General features: G+C 36.2%; 2 protein-coding genes across 5 annotated transcripts in view; one reads left to right on the top strand and one right to left on the bottom strand.

Moving 5' to 3' along the window:
* LOC139145831 (kinase suppressor of Ras 2-like) overlaps positions 1-3,144 on the bottom strand; it is a 38,588-nt gene extending 35,444 nt beyond the window's left edge. For all 3 annotated transcript variants that reach the window (XR_011555031.1, XM_070717241.1, XM_070717243.1), the window contains exon 1: positions 2,847-3,144. Coding sequence is in view for 2 of the 3 variants with exons in the window: in XM_070717241.1 (XP_070573342.1) it covers positions 2,847-2,999 (153 nt within the window). In the remaining variant the exon portion in view is untranslated. The remainder of the gene's footprint in view (positions 1-2,846) is intronic.
* On the top strand, positions 1,020-11,091 carry LOC139145833 (replication factor C subunit 5-like). Of its 2 annotated transcripts, none has more exons than XM_070717246.1 (10): positions 1,020-1,045; positions 4,533-4,597; positions 5,140-5,276; positions 5,569-5,722; positions 6,930-7,089; positions 7,530-7,611; positions 8,295-8,424; positions 9,138-9,215; positions 9,729-9,783; positions 10,535-11,091. In XM_070717246.1, the coding sequence occupies exons 1-10, from the start codon at positions 1,035-1,037 to the stop codon at positions 10,629-10,631; spliced, it is 969 nt and encodes a 322-aa protein (XP_070573347.1). In that variant the 5' UTR covers positions 1,020-1,034; the 3' UTR covers positions 10,632-11,091. The 2 variants fall into 2 exon arrangements, with proteins under 2 accessions (XP_070573347.1, XP_070573346.1); XM_070717245.1 differs by lacking the exon at positions 1,020-1,045 and adding an exon at positions 3,100-3,251.
* The last annotated feature ends 6,262 nt before the right edge of the window (positions 11,092-17,353 follow it).

The raw sequence follows: 17,353 nt of genomic DNA, 5'->3' as shown, positions 1-17,353 counted from the left end.
GTTGCCCGATGTCTTTTTGACGCCCGCTTCATCAAAAAAATGCACACTGAGGGGATCAAGTTGCGAAATGTCATCGATGTACTGCATTATTTTTCTGATGTTTCTGTCAGTCAACTGTTCAGCCGGAACACTCTGTATTTTCTTGTAGGAATAATTTAAATCTCTGCCGAGGATGTCGTAAATCGTCCTGTGTGCAGGGAGGTTTTCTTCTGTGCAGACATTTTGATTGAGCAGTTCAGATCGAATTTCGGAAACAGTCATTGAAGGCTTACCGAATTTCAAATATTCCACGAAATTCACGACTTCGGGTACGCACTTTGATCGTAGGGCTCCGCGATTCTTCGAAGGATGAACGAATCCAGTCTTAAGAAAGTGAGTTACTATGTCATGCACGGTTGTCTTCGGCATACATAGTTGATGCGCGATCTCTCGAACACTTGTCCCTTTGATCGACAAGTCAATGATCTTCAACCGTTTGTCGATGTCGGTTATTTTTGACATATTTGAAAGTTCCTCGCAATGAGTGACGACCGACCGGTGGAAGTTTTGACTGCACTGAACTTAGCGATGTCTGTGTAAGGGGTAATTTTACGTCACGACTGTGTTTACGTTAAACCGGAAAGGGCACTCAAAATTTCAATTTCGGGGTCTCACTGAGCAGAAACTTAGAGAAAATGGCGTTAATTAATCACTCACTCTAGGCAACGACAATAAACGAAAATTATAACTTTATTTTTAAAATATCACAGTGTCCCATACAACTTTACCTATACAAGACGTCAAAATATGGGATCAAATGTAACAGGTTTGATGACCATATTGTGGACCGTACCTGTACAGAAAATGGTTTGATCCAGACACATTTATTTATATAGTCTGGATTCATGGGGCGCTTAGTGCGTCGGCAACTCATGCCTGCAAAGGCCTACAGCTAAACGCTGAGCGATATCACTGTGTGGCCATCAACATTGCTGGGTATATTGCAAATTGGCTGTCCGGGGCGCAGTCACGGACTCTGTAATGCTGTGGCCTTCATGAAAGAAAGGTACATGTACTACCGTTTCTACTTTATAACAGTTCTCTTTTTAGTCAATGAACAGGCATGAAAAAGGAAAGGGTTAAAAATATTACACTCATGAATTCAATCTCAATTTGCAGAGAAATGCTTTGCTAACTGTTTTCGTGTATGGAACAACTATCACTGAACTTTCCATGTGCCACTCTTCAAGCTTTTATATTTACTAGCTTCAAGCTTTTATATTTCTCGATATCTCTTGTTGGCCATATGCAACCCTCACAACAATTCAACATTGACTGGCAACTGTCACTGCCAATTCATAGTGTTTTAGTTCGATACCATACAAATACTGCACCCTAGTATTACCATATTAAATGTTTCAATGACAAATTATGTGCTGGCTGTGGCAACGATTTTCTGTGATGCTACATCACACTCTGATTACCAGTTGTGAAATCATGCAGTATGTCATCTTTTTGCAAACACTGAGGCACTTCAGTAAATAGTTAGGAACCATGGTAACTTTTTGCAGTCCACCAATATGACCGCAATTATACACATCTATCTACACAGAGACACACCCTGTTAAAAATACTGAGGAACTCTGCAATGATTACCTGTGCAATACCCCCTAATATCCAATACAAGATGTGCAATATAATTGTTCTCAGAGAAATCATCTGGCTCAAGACAGAAAAATGATGATACAATTGTTTTGCATTGACATTGGAATGTAAGCAAGTGTGCTATTCCATGATAAATTGTAATTACTAAACCTCAGAGCTGACTGTGGTTGTATACAGACTACAGCCTATGGGTCTAGAGTTCAATGGGGGATTGGATGTCTGTCATGTAAAATGAGGCTTTGTCCCTGATGAGGGCACTCATAAAAGGTACATGACTGCACTGTTACCATCTACCTGTTCAAGACAATGCATTTACATATGACAGTGCAGGTAAGGACACCATTGACATCACCCTTTTCATATCAAATCAAGGACAAATCAATTGTACATGTTTGTTGAACACACAAAACATGTTCAATGACGTTAATTAACATGCAACTTTTCAATAACATCTAATATGGTATACAATAAACTAGGCAATTTTTGCTCACAACCTTCCATTTTGAAAGTTGACTTTTGTATAATGTTCAAGCTAGTTTTTTTTACTTAGTATTAAAGTTGGTTAGATAGTTTTGTTTGTCACTACAGTTACACTGCATATAAACTTGTGATGGTCATGGTCAGGGAATGTTCTCTTGTCTCCCGACAGACAGATTCTGGAAGACGTGACATTGCCAGTTTTGTAAAGTAGACTGTGCATAATATATTGCGCCATGACAAACTAGTTGAGCTACATTTCGAGTACACATCAAAGGCGGGCGGACCCCAGATACGGAGTGACGAAAGAGGAAGACAACAGACCATATCAACAATACCAACGATCATACACCTGTGGAAATATCGCAGCTCCAGACATATTTTCAAATAAATGTCCCTGTCTCTTATTTCCTGATATGCTCAGTAAGACTCTTTTGATCAACACAGAATACAATAGCCTGTTAAAGGGAACTGTATGGGTATATATGTTATGATGCGATGCAAGTGGAATCGACATTTACAGAAAAAAAATTAACGAAAACGTACGTGACTTGGCAAACAAGTCGTATCTTGCCGCGAGGACACCCAGTACTGTCGACCTTGTTACAACTTGAACGCCATGAACACTTCGGCGATCGCACAGAAAATAAAGTGGCATTTCACTGTAAAACATGAAATTGAAATCGAATGAATATCCTGCGGACATATGCCTATATTTTCCTTACCTCTGCTTCTCTGATCTCCCGTTTAATGGTAACACTAGTGTTCTCACATTGGGTACGCAGCCCAGCCAGCGAATCCAATCGACTATCAATAACGGTCTGTATTGTGCGACATTGATCTAAAACCCGCTCAGGGGTTATGTCTTCCTCTGACATGTCTTTGTCTATTTCCTACCAAGTTCCAAATACAGTTTGGTTTGATTTAAGAAGGAAACACAGGTATGAAATTCCCCATCATGATTGTATACACTGGAACTTCGAGATCACAACAGTGAAGATACTAGTAGCCATCTTGGAAAATGAATATTACGGTCACGTGACCGACTAATCGATATCGCGGACATGCGTACTTCAGAGGCGCCAAATTTCCATGATGGCTGTAGTGCCAGTGAACCGAAGTCTACCATGGTAAGCCAACGCATGTTTGACTGTATTGGTTTCGGTGTGTCTGCGATAGAAATTGTGACGTTTTGCTCGGGCAAAGCCTCCCACATCAAGCGACGTTTATCTAATAGCCAGCTAAACGTCTGCGAAATTCATATTTCGTACTAGCCATCGCCACAACTCGCAGTACTAGCCAGTACTGTACTGGCTACCACAACAATATACACGATACTAGAAACATAGTTGATCTGTCTAATTGTTGTTATACACACGATACTTACACGCAATTTCAATTTTGTTTTCATACAGTTCAGTTTTTTCTTTAAGATCCCCGACCCATTTATTGGAGTTGATGTAACTGCATGAATTCTTGGACTCTTATCATGTGTCTGTGCGTGATGCACTTGCAAATCCAACCACAACAATCAACCAATCCAGGGTAGATTAGTTTTTGGAGGTTGTTTTGAAATCAATGTAAATGTAAAAATTCAATGCATGCAGCATCATGCTTCATTTTTCGTAAATGTTGCACTTGTACTCTTCATTGTTCGTAATGTTTATTAATTGGAAAATCTATAAGCAATGAATACTTGTTTATAGTATCATCCAAGACAGAAATATACCAAATTTTTCCTTCATCACCACAATATCACAAGCCATGAACTATTAAACTGATACTATATATTATTGCCTAAATACATAGGTTTGTGTGCCCAAGAGCAGATGACAATTTGCCCAACGCCAAGAGGGCAAACTGTCTCCTGCTGCAAGGGCATATAAACCCATGTATTCAGGCAATAATATTTTTATTACATACCTCTTCACAATTAATGCTATATGATATTTAGTTACATGCAGGGCATTCTCGAACAATTTTACCATTATCGACCAGCATCAAACAGGTTTTAACGAAAGTCAAAATAGTGCACACACAAATATTGTACATCTAGCATTAAGTGTCTACTTTTATGTCGAAAATGGATAAGGACTTCACCAGACTGTGTAACTATGGAAACCAGTCAGTACATCGTTCACAGATCCACTAACTCTCCAGATGTTCTTATTCAAATCAATGCACTGATTTGCAATCACATCAGGGCATGTAATACAGATAACAACCATACAACCACAAGTCATGTGGGAACAAGTTGATGTATACATGTAAATCTCCCACCATCCTCCTGTAGATCTTCATGTATGATACCAGCAAAGTTCAAATTTTATGGGGGAAGTCACTATTATAAATGATGTATAATGTCAAGTTCCAATCAGTCCTTGATAATGGTGTTAATTTTTTCCTTGCAGGGTGGAAAAATATCGACCAAACAAATTAGATGACCTCATAGCCCATAAGGATATCTTATCCACAAGTAAGTTTTCCCAATGGTTGTACATTCATATCTTTACAAAAGAGTGCAGTAAATATGGCAGTAAGATTTTCACTGTAATGCAGTTTCAAAAAAAATTTGTAGGCTTCAAATTTTCTCAAATCCATACTTCACTGAAGGTAAACTTAGTTCCTCTTGGAAGAAGTAAATGGCTTACTCAGCTGTATACATTTAAATACTTTTAATAAAAGATAAGTGTACAACATTTGTGAATGTAGTAGTATATATCTGATCAGAATGGAAGATCTGTCATTGAAGAAGAGACTCCGCAAGTGATGGATCTTCCTGTATAATATGAGCTCATAAATGAAAAGGTATCTGCACTGAAATTAAATGAATATTATTTGTTATTAATGCTGATAATAAATGAAGGCCAGTGTTGTTTCAGTTTCCTGTGAACCATTCAAAGATTGCATCAGTATAGAACTGCTTCATTGCTGTGAATCTCACTGTACACACTCTTGAAATGAAACTGTGACACCGGTCACTAGAGGGCGCTTTACACTTGGTTTGTTGCTGTGCAGTCGACAGGTTCATAAAAGAAGACAGGTTGCCTCATCTATTGTTTTATGGTCCTCCTGGTACGGGTAAAACATCAACAATTTTAGCTGTAGCCAAGCAATTATACACACCAAAAGAATTCAACTCTATGGTTTTAGAAGTAAGTATCAATTCTGTTCTGCTGGTTTTAATACTTTATCCATTCCGACCAAGAGGAAAATACATGTTCTTTGTTCTTTGTATGCACAACGGCAGAACATCTAATTCATCATTTTGCTTTTTTTGAAGCAATTTGAACTTGATTTTATGTTGAAGTATGGTTGTAAAAGCTACCAGCTTCGTTATCCAAAAATTGCTTGTCTTATTATCACCATGTGTAGGCCAGCAGGTAGTATCATAATAAAATAAATAATTGCAAGGTATCATAGATTATTATCAAAATTAATTTTCAGTTGAATGCATCAGATGACAGAGGAATTGGTATCGTAAGAGGACCTGTCCTCAGCTTTGCAAGTACCAGAACCATTTTTAAATCAGGTTTTAAAATAGTCATTTTAGATGAGGCTGATGCCATGACAACAGATGCTCAAAATGCCCTCAGAAGAGGTAGGTGTACTATTGTCTTTTTGAAGTGTCTTCCTGCCAGGCCTATCACTTCTCCCTCTGACAAGTCAGTAAAATACAGTATTGAGCTAAAACTTACTTGGATTTTCAGTGGGTCAAGTCAGGGTCTTTCAAATGTTAAAATACAACATATGGGACATGTCATACTGTGCTAGTTTTAACCAACTTGACCTGATAGTGACATATGAACTTAGCAAAATAAGGATTAAGCTTCAATTCTATTGAAATGTAAAGCATTTATTCTTGTAAAAACATTTAAACCCAAGATGCAGTACGTTTTGTACATGGTTATCAGAATGAGTTGATTAGGGATGTTCAACTGAGCATTTTTGACCGATTGATGAGTAATTTCATGGAGTCTACAGGAATACAGAATAAATTTCCATCAAATTTCATAACGTGTTTTTAAGAATATGTCAAAATAACACAGTTCACATAGAGTATTGTCAGAAAACAAGGAAATGTTATTTTTCTTTTCAAATGAACAAATCTGTGCTATGTGTAATTTCAGCCGCATGAAAACAGCCTCCTCAAGATTGACTGTTTTCTAGGGTAATGTCCAATCCCACACACTCAATAATACAATCCTCTAGAACCAATATTTATCCTTTGTTGCACATGTATCAATTTCCTGTACATTCAACAAGGGTGTAAAAGCAGTTGGAACCAGTTTGTTTAGAGACAGACAATGCAAATGTAACTTGAACATGACCTGTATTTCAATAGGGAGAGTAGTCAGTTATACAAATACAGGGGTCTTGGATCAGGCTTTCAATATTCTTATTTCACAGATAAATATGGACAACAATATAAGACAGCAATTGAGTTCTGTTTCTGGTAAAAAGTAGATTTCAAAATTTATCATTTTTGATGTAATTGTAGAATAACTTGTAGTAAAACCAATTCTTGTTGGCAGAAATTGGTGCCAGCATTTTGCAAAAGTAATAATGTTGTTTGATAGAGATATATTTGTATGATGAAATAGATTATGGTGTAGGATAAGTGGACTGGAGGAGCTGTCATATGAGGGTGCTCCTACCATTGCATGCTTGCTTTCTTCCCTCCTGGAAAGATAGGCAGTGACAGTAGGTACACTGTAGGTTTGACCCTGGACAGGGGATCTTCCAGTCCATGGATTAGACAAAGCTAATTTCATACTGGCTCTAATATTTTCATATTCTTTGTACAGTTATTGAAAAATTCACAGAGAATACAAGATTTTGTCTAATCTGTAACTATCTGACTAAGATAATCCCAGCACTGCAATCAAGATGCACAAGGTTTCGTTTTGGTCCTCTGGAAACAGAACAGATGGTGCCAAGACTTGAATATGTCATCAAGGAAGAACAGTAAGTCATGTTAAAATCATCAAATGTCAAACAAAAACTCCATTGTATTTTCTTTCAGTAAAATTAACATTCCAGGTCAACTTCCAAATAAATTATAAATAAAGAATTAAATAATTGATTGTAGGCAGTACAATGTTCATCAATATATGTGTATTACAACTCTAAAAAGGATAGTAAAGAAGCAACAAGTGCGTCATAATTTTGTCCTTCTGTGGCTAATGTGTTAGTAATGCTGTTTCGCATTTATATGTCCATGTGCACACTATGTTGGATGCAAGTGTCTTCTTATTTTAAGACTACATTTTGAAAATGGAAAGACTGGCTACGTTTTCTTGAAGAAACATCCTTCATTAGTATTCTAATGGTAGTAAGAGAATGTGTTTATTATGTTTGTTCCAAACTTTGCTGAAACTCTGATCACCTGATTTGTGATTACCCAGAGTTGATGTAACAGAAGATGGGATGAATGCTCTTGTTACCTTGGCAACTGGAGACATGAGGAAAGCCCTTAATATACTACAGGTGAGTTGTGCATAAGTCATACACAGTAGTGACAACACGTTGTGCCACCATTTTTTTTTCTAAATTCTGCATCGCTCCTACTTTATCATACCATTTAGTGTGTGACGGTAGGAGCTTATCTGACAAGCAGAAAATCTGAAGTCTTGGAAAGTTACATACTTGTTCACATACTGTAGATTACTGTATGAATTTGGAGGAAACTGTTTCCTAGGAAATGGTTTCCATAAGTTAACATAGTTATACTCTACCCAAAGACAGTTGTGATATGATGAAATATGGCTGTCTTTGCTACAGTCTCATTTATGTCAGTCCTTCTTGAAAGAATCTTGAAATACTGGTCTTGAATTATGCACACCCATTGTAATTGTGATAGAGGATATCTTGTGATTTCCTTAGGTTTTCACTTCCAAGTGTTTTGTTTATCAAATCTCATGTTCACATGAATACTGCATATTTCCATGAATCATGATGAATTGTTCTACTGCTGCTATTTACAAACTATATAACTAGTGATGGAGTTAATGTGAGCGCTGCTGAATATTTACATAAGAAAATAATAGAATCATTTGTTGTGATCTTAGTATTCTGTTCTTACAGCTACAGGAACATCCACTAAAATTATCTGTCTAATGACCATACACCACAATAACTCTGTTTTACCATCTCTCTCTCGTTCTATATAGAGTACATCCATGGCATATGATGTTGTCAGTGAAGATAATGTGTATACATGTGTTGGACATCCACTGAAAAGTGACATTGCAAACATAGTTGGATGGATGCTGAATGACAACTTTAGTACTGCCTACAATAGTATCCTTTGTCCATTGTTATGTTTTATCTGAAATATGTAATTAACTGCCCTTAAGTAGCTATCATATACACTCAGCAGACAGAGTTTTATCAGTTCTCATTATTTTAAGCATTTTCCTACCAGCAATTTCCTCTGCCATTGAAACTATGCCTGCTGTCATCTGCTTCAAGATGTATTATTTATGCATAAATATTGTAATTTCTTGGATATGTTACTAAGTTTGCACATGTTATGCTTCTGTGCCTAGAATTCAACATACATACTGCAACGTCTCAAATTCACATTTCAGTCTGACATTAACAAAAATATTTATTTGTCTGAAACTATCAGATAATTCTAACATCTCTGAACAAATTTCAATGCAAGTGAAAAGATCTACCTGTAGCAAAATGCTTCAAATAATTTAATGTGTTATTAAATGTAGCTGACAAACATTTATAGCAATCTTTAATGGTTGTCATAGCAGCCATGCTAAGAAGTGAAGGTATATATTTGCAATCAACAAAGTTTCCTGAAAACTTTGTTGTCAGAAACAGTTGAAGTATGAAGTTAGAGTGATGGACAAACTACTGATAGAAATCTTTGATGTAAGATGATGATTGGTTTATGAAGTCTTTATTTCAGACAGAGAGTAAAGTGTATCATTCCTGAGTTATGCTATGCTATCTCTGTACACCAACAAAGTTGGTTTCTTAACACATTGTTACTGTAGATATCATTGAACTGAAGACAATAAAAGGCCTTGCGTTACATGATATTTTAACTGAAGTACACAAATATGTACATAGACGTAAGTATTGACTGAATTCCATTATTGAAAAATGAGAATTTCATGTCCATTTCATTTTGCCAGTTTCTGTCTACCAATCCAAATGAACAATTCTAATTTAGCAAACTGCTAACTGAAATTGAACAGATTTGTAGAAATCTGAGTTTTACGTGTGATGTTGTTTATAATAACTTATTATTGCTGAAATAAAATTGGCAGAGTATTTTTATGTCTGTCACATGATTTTCAAAGTTGACTTCAAATCAAGATATTTGAATTCTTTGTACAATCATGTCATGTTTACAATGAGTTACTGTGAAGTCACCATGTGTTTGTGTTGATACACTGACAGAAGTGACACTGTAATAGGAACATTTCTATTACTGTTTTATGTTGAACCTCATACATGATTTATCATAGTAGGTACCATGTTCTTGTAGCTTTATATATAGTCAAACAGTATTATTAAGATTCTGTGCTATATCTTGAAATAGAATCCTGAAATACAAATATGTGTGTTGTTTTCTATTTCAGTTGATATACCAATGAAAGTAAGGAGTAAAATCTTAGAGAAAATGGCTGACATTGAGTAAGTGTTATTAGTATTTTCTATGAATCTTAACGTCAGTGTATTTGGCAGTCCATGAACAAGGCACACCATTTAAAAAATATATGCCTTTGGGATTTCTATGATTCTATTGTATATCCGGAAGGACCTTTAAAATTTGGTCATTTGTTTCCTATTCACAAAAACTTACAAGAGTGGAGTGAACATATTCACCTCTTCACGTTCATGTATATGCAGGGATAAATTAATGGCTTCAGTAGTTGTTGGTTCTTAGACCAGTATCAGTTTAAGACCAGTGATGTGGTAGTCATGTTTGCCAGTCTTGTATCCATTATGTACCTTACATACAGAATTGACTTATAAGTCAGATTGGCGCATCAGCAAATTCATGCATCTGAGCAAACGTTTGATGTGCAAGACCTTGGACCAGTGGATTGATCCAGCCTGTAGTGTGTGCTCAGTGTAGTTTTAAAGTGGTGTTGTTGTACAGTAACTGGTAAAAATAGTTTTATCAAATCAGACACAATAGTAAAGTTGTTTACCTTTCAATGCTCCATTATGAGATACTCTTGCTGTGATTGGTCCAACAATTATATGATGTAAATTGTACTTATTTATAAATCCTTCCAGGCTTTGATTGCTGGTAACATACCTGAATCACCCTTGTGTACAGGGATTAGCCTAATATGGATAAAGTTTGTCATTTGCCAGGATGTTGCTATCGATTGAATGGATCTGACTAATTCATTCACTGTAAATTGTGTTCTTTTAGGCACCGTCTTGCTGCCAGCACCAATGAAAAGATACAACTTGGATCACTCATTTCTGCATTTCAAATTGCAAGAGACATGGTTTCACAAGAAGCGTAAAGACTATCATGCTGAAAACATTTGACCAGGTATTCCAATAACTGCACACAAACAAAGTCATCAACTTGACAGTTTGTTGATGACTGGTTTGCTGTAGCTGAGGAATTTCATTGGTCATTATTAAAATAAACATGCAGTTTAAAGAACAATAATCTCACTGGAAACCTTAGAAACAGAATTCATTGCCATTTACTTCACAACCAGATGTAGAGTGATTTGTATTCACTTTCTGAAGCACAATTTACTGGTTCAATTCCAAGGTGGCCAGGGTGGATAGAATATTAAAATGAGAGAAAAAGTTGTTCATAAGGCCATCACATATGTTATACCTATTTGGCTTTGACAAATATGAGAGTGTTGGAATGAACGATGACTTACCCTCTTGATAATTAGCAGTGATGTATTGGTAGTCTTCCGTACTAACTTGAATTGGCATTATTAAAATTATATTATAGCAGAATATTGATTGTGAAAATTAGTTGTTTATTGATTGATTGAGAGGCAAAAATAAATTTGATATGTTTGTGTTATACCATAGTTTGGACATGTCTAAGCGGCCATAAACATGAATTATATTACCATGCCCTGTCTGTCACATTTTAATTGGTTGAGCTGACCCACGTGACTGCCCACAAATACACAGTAATGGTTTGTTTACATGCCCGTGAATATGAATAACTGCTAAACCGTAAATTGTGGTTTTTACAGAGATCGTAATCAGTCATAAGATTAAATGGAGCACTTGTTGGCCAAGTTAAGACACTTTTTCAAAAACATTTCCGGATTTCCAAAATTTTTACAGCGTGCACACTACTCACTGACAAGTTCTAGGGCCCCGATCATCTTTTGCGTGGGAAAGTTTCATAAATTTTGACGACTTTCGTAGGTTTGTTGATAATGTAATGGAAATAACAGACTCCGTGCTGATCATTAACGTTTATTTATGGGCCCGGGCGATAGGAGTTCCAAAATTAATGGGCTTAGGAAGCCTCGCCCGTTAATTTTTGGCTTTCCTTTCGCCCTTGCCCATAAATAAACGTTAATGATCAGCATGTTGTCCACTATTTCTATATAAATATTTGATCAGTAAATTTGAACAGGAGTTTATTGATAAGGTAATTAAAGATTTGTCAACCAAAATTAATCAGTAAAATGATATACAATAATTTCAGGAAAATCTATTCATTCTTCAGCAATGGAGCTTAAAAAACTTTGGTTTTTAGCTCACATTTGGTTATACCAATGTGAGTTTATCGTATAGGCTGAAGTCGATGGCGTCTGTATGTATGTGTGTATGTATGTACGTACAGTATGTCCGTCAACATCAAAAACACACAAACCGCTGCATGTTTCAGCTTGGTATTTGGTGTGTGGATGCATCCTGGGCTATAGATGGGATTTTGTTCAAATGAAGTCTGCATTGCCAAAATTATGCAAATGAGCTTACAAAATGTGAAAATGGTTAAGAATAAATAACTTAAGAACCACTTTTTTGATTGCTTTGAAAATTTGTGTGCAAGTACCTTAGGTGAACCTTATACAGTTTTATGAATATTGTGAAGATATCCTTAATTTTGTATTTTTGCTGAATTTTTTGGTGATTTTTCTCATTTTCAGTAAAAATTCTTCTTCTCTGAAACCGCCAACCCAATCGCTCTCAAATTTAGGTAATTGTCTCTTTGCAAGGGTGTTACTCTTCTAATTTGTTGAAATTGTGACAAAATTTGGAAAATTACTATTTTTGAGCAATTTTGTCATTTTTGGTCAAAAAATCTTAAACAGTATTTCCTTTTTAAAACCCCTGGACAGACAGCTTTCATATTTGGTACACAGATGTACAGAGATGACAACAGTTAGATATGTGGAAATTGTCCTGAAATATAAAAATTTGTATTTTTAAGACAATATTGTCATTTTTGGTCAAGAAAACTTGTTCTCAAAATTACTTGTTTGATAGCTTTGTAATTTGGTATAAAGTCCCTTGTTTGATAGCTTTGTAATTTGGTATAAAGTCCCGAAAGATGTTATTAGATAAATTTTCTGCTCAAAAGTGTCGGGAAACCACAAAATTCGATTTTTGGGGGGGAATTTTCTCAGTTTGTGACCTTAAATGACCTACACCAACCCAGGATATGTTGTTAGACTATTTTGAAGGCTGTGAACATAATTTTGTCATATTTGGTATCAATTTGTAGGAAAATTTGATCCAGAAAACAAAGCTGAGGTGATTTTTTCATTTTGGACCAATTTTTGCAACTTTTCTATGTAGAAATATGCAAGACCTGATGAGAAATTTGGATCCAGGATAATTCCAGATGTTGTAATCACCACCCACAGTGGAAGGCATTTCACTATCTGTAACTACCTTAAGTGCTGAATGATAACACTCATCGCATTAATCAAAATCTCCAAGGTTGTAAATGTACTTCCTGTCATTTGGTCTTATGTAATACCAAGGGGTGGAACATTTGATATTCAGGAGGGGGTAGGGTCTAGAAGATTGATGATGTAGCATTACTTTTTTACCAGATCCCTTGTGCATCTTTTGCCCACTCCCACCCTTTTCTTTTTATCAAGCCTTCTCTGTTTTTTGTTGTTGACATTTGCTTATGTATTTAGGATCTGCTTCTCCCATTGCTATAGAAGTTGATATGCATGTTCCTAAAGATGACCTCCAGTACCTAAGTTGGAGACCTTATTTGCTTTTGTCATTCTTGTTTTTCCTGGTTTAAATATTTCTCGAATGGACCAATTCAAACCGAATGTGAGCACATAGTGTCCTTGACGGTATTTTTTGTAATGTCTTCAGCAGTGACTCTCACAGTCAGTGGTGTGTGGGTGTGTGCTGTGTAGAAAATCCATCAACTGTAATTTTACATATTTCAGGGCCATATCTAGACTTGGTTCAAGTCTGTGATTTGTGAATGTTTGAGTGGAGTGAACGCAATGATTTGTATTTTGCTTTCATGTGAAACGCGCGTGTGAGTGGAGTGTATGCAATGAGTTGGGTGAACACTATACAGGAAAGTTTCACCCGGAATCACAGACTTTGCTTTCTTGCAGGGTTTGCGTTGCTATAAATTATTCATGAGATGACGTTTTTATTTACCTATATATAATTCATAAAGTGATATCACTAAATTTTACATATTGGGAGGAGTTACCTAATATGACCCCAAGCGAGATGTGCATAAAACTCACATGGCGTTGTTGACAAAATGTCGAGTGCGATCACTCCCACAAAAGTCGGCACGACCTTTGTTGTATCACCGAAAACGTGTGAAAATATTTGTGTTGTTTGTGGGGCCCATGTTGCAAAATGCGATAATCGTCGCCGGTTATTCAAGGATGGAAAGAAAAAGTTGTCAAGCGGCTTGTTCCGTGTGAAAATCAAAGGCCCAGCAAAAGGGTCCTATTCGACGCCACTAACACTAAGTTCATGCGTTCTCCTTATTGGCCAGGATAATGGCTGGAGCTGTCAATCATTTTGTATTTGCTTGACGTCACTGTGTACACAGTCCGTCTGGCCGCCAGTACTTTGCAAGAAGTCCAAGTCGGTGAATCCGGCACAATCTAACTCACTATACTGCGCAGACTCAAAGGTAAAGCAGTCAATCGCTGGGAAAACCTGGCCTGGGCTACCAAATTCTAAATAGGTTTGTACGAAATAGTAGAGACACAAGAGCTAATGTAAGCTAATGTAAATGATTTTATTTTTTAAAAATTCACCAACTTGAACCAATCTTTTGGTCAGAGAAAAATCACTTGAAAAACGTTTCAAGCCAGAATTAAAGTATACTGTCATGATATAACAGCAATAAACCATTTTAGCAATGGGTATACCGCTCTGTCTTGACCAGTTCAGTATGCACAAATGATAGTGTGTCTGTGTCATAAACTGGTCAAAATCTTGTGATATAGTCCACTCCTGAAATGTAGCATGGAGTCTTTGTATGTCTTTCTTATGATGTCTTGTTGGACATTTCTTGATCTGCTAGAAATGTAAGAATGTGACTGAATATGCAAATGATTGCCATCATGAGAGTCTCAGAAAATTGGAGTATGGTTTCATGTCAAATGAGGAACATCACAATCATTGAAAACGCTGAAACAGGCCAAGTTTCAACATTTTTTTTATGTAAGTGTTCATAAAAGATAAGTATGTTTTGATTTGACGACATTACATCTGTATTTCTTACACAACCAACTTACAAAACTTATGTATCACATATGGATGAAATAAAGTGACAGAAAATTTGAAATATCTTCAGTCATTGACTTCATTGTACTTAGACCTCAGCCCAAATACAAGTATTGTTAAAACATTGAAAAGATGCCAGGTTTAACCATTCTGCGTTGTGATCAGAGAGGGCTGACAAATGCAGAAGTGCTGATCTGTATCTCCAAGTATGTCCCAGAAATGTATGCCCTCTGAAATGGTTGTTGAAGTGAGCCTGTAATGTGATCCCAATTTAGAAGCAACAATGGCAGATTGGCCTAGTTTTACTTCCTTCAACAGCCAGTTGAGACTTTTGGCTTCACGTATGGGACAACATGTTTTATTGCTGCCTCACACCTTGCCAATGATGAGTTGCTTATCCACTATGTAAGCTCTGCACACTGGTAAGTTGAGTGTGCTACAGATATTGATCATACTAACATTATCTAGGTCATTTAGCATTTCATGTCAATATTTCTCATTTGCATATCTAACAAAATTATCTAGATGGACAACCAGTTGATGAAACTTGCCACGTATTTTGATTGTTACAAAAAAATGTAGCAGTTTCATATCTGCTAATTGCCAAGACGCATATTTAATTATATATTTACTGGTCATTTAAGTTACATATCGATAGTGACTGCATCAAAGTCACTGAAATCTGCTATTGCTCGTAACATAATGCAAGTTAACTGAAAGATATTTTGATGTTTTGTGTCAAATGCTAGGGGTAATTTGCATATTTGAAAACTTGCAAACTTTGCATGTATCTCTCTCTGGAATGGCTGCACCAAATTTGATTGATTTTTCCAATGATGGCGATTGTAACTGACCGACAAATTATCATAGAAAACAAAAGTACCAGTTCACAGAAAACTGCTCCATTTATTGGAACATTTCCAGATCACATCTGGTTTTTGAGTGTTTACAGGTCAAGATTCTAAGTTATTGCTATTGATTTTGATACTGTAATCCATCTGAAAATTCATCTAGCATGTTTGCAACATTTGCATGATGTTGGGTGGAAAAGCTGATGAAAAGGTTGCCAGTAAAATATAGACTGGATTGTACACTCACTCTTTGGTTCCTCTTTTATTTAACATTTTCTCCATGGAGTCTTTCTAATAGAATTGCTAATTCCAGGAGAGTGAAAATGGTGATGAATTTAGTGTCCAGAATAATCTTACAGAATGAGTGTCTGGTGGTAATCGGAAATCAGTGCTGACTCTTATGAATTTGATAAAACATGTACTTACATGTTTAATAGTACTTAGCCTATTAGACTCTCACAACCCCTTGTTTACAACACAGCCTCCAATCTCTGCCACTCACTAATTACCCTCAACCACAGACTACAAATTGTCTCAAGGGTCAATGCCTCAACATTGTAGCAAGGTCAGCTCTACGCTATGGTGAACATGTAGTTGAGACCCTCACTGGACATGTCATATGCTAGCCTGCATGGCTTGGTGACACTAAGCCTAGAGTCTGGGTATAAGAGTGCAACACTGTAAAGGCAATGTGGAGACAGTGAGTCTGGCCTGGCAGCACATGGTGAAAATGTTAGCGCTCTGTAAGGTGTATCATTGAATCATGTGTGGTATCATTTGTTATACCAAGGTCAATATTTGACCTTACAATGCTGTGCAGATTTTAGCAATAAAACTCAATAATGTCTTATTTAAGTTGGTAATTAGATGGCCAACTTAACTGAATTTGTAAGTTCTGAAAATGAATCATTCTTTTCTGATACTTTTAAGAAATTGAGCTAAAGAGTTTGAAAGTGTTTGAAATCCTAGCATTGAATAACTTCCCACTATTTACTTCAAAATCTGTAAAACATCAGCTTCTGAGGTTTGCACCTTGAAACCAATTTTTTCCCCTTGATTTTCAAATTCCACACAAACTTTAGGGTCAAATATCTTTTGTAAAGGCTCCATCCACATTGACAATGAAAATCCTTGGAAAGGCCTATAATTGTTATTGAGAACTGTTATGACAACTTTGATGGTTCTGGTATGACTTCAGAAGTTGATTTACATTTCAGAATAATGACAGAATTGAAAATGAAGGAAGTCATGTACTTTACAACTATACACTGATAAAGTGTCTTGAGAAGCATTTACAGCTATCAGTAAATATCTTTCTGTAGCTGCAGGCCATGCTTACAAGATATTCATCTTCATTTAGAAAACAACAGAATACAATTCATTTATTTGTTTTTTATTTATTATTGTCCATTATACTTTGCATTGTTGGATTACATATTCAATACATGTCTCCAATGGGGTTGAATGTTAAATTCTGGTGAGCATAACCCTTGCAAATTTACATGTAAAGCAAACCAAAGGCAAATTGTAATTTGAGTAACTGAGACTGGTGCAAATGGGACTGTAAAATGTAATACAGTTGTCTGATACTATCTTGCATTGAACAGTCTAAGATTTCAGTACATTGGTCAAACTCATGGTCAGTGGATAGGTTGGTTTTAATCAATGTA

The sequence above is a fragment of the Ptychodera flava genome, chromosome 12, assembly GCF_041260155.1.
Source record: "Ptychodera flava strain L36383 chromosome 12, AS_Pfla_20210202, whole genome shotgun sequence".
Taxonomy (NCBI): Eukaryota; Metazoa; Hemichordata; class Enteropneusta; family Ptychoderidae; genus Ptychodera; species Ptychodera flava.
The sequence above is the reverse complement of the archived record's forward strand: the minus strand, read 5'-3'. Positions and strand labels throughout refer to the sequence as shown.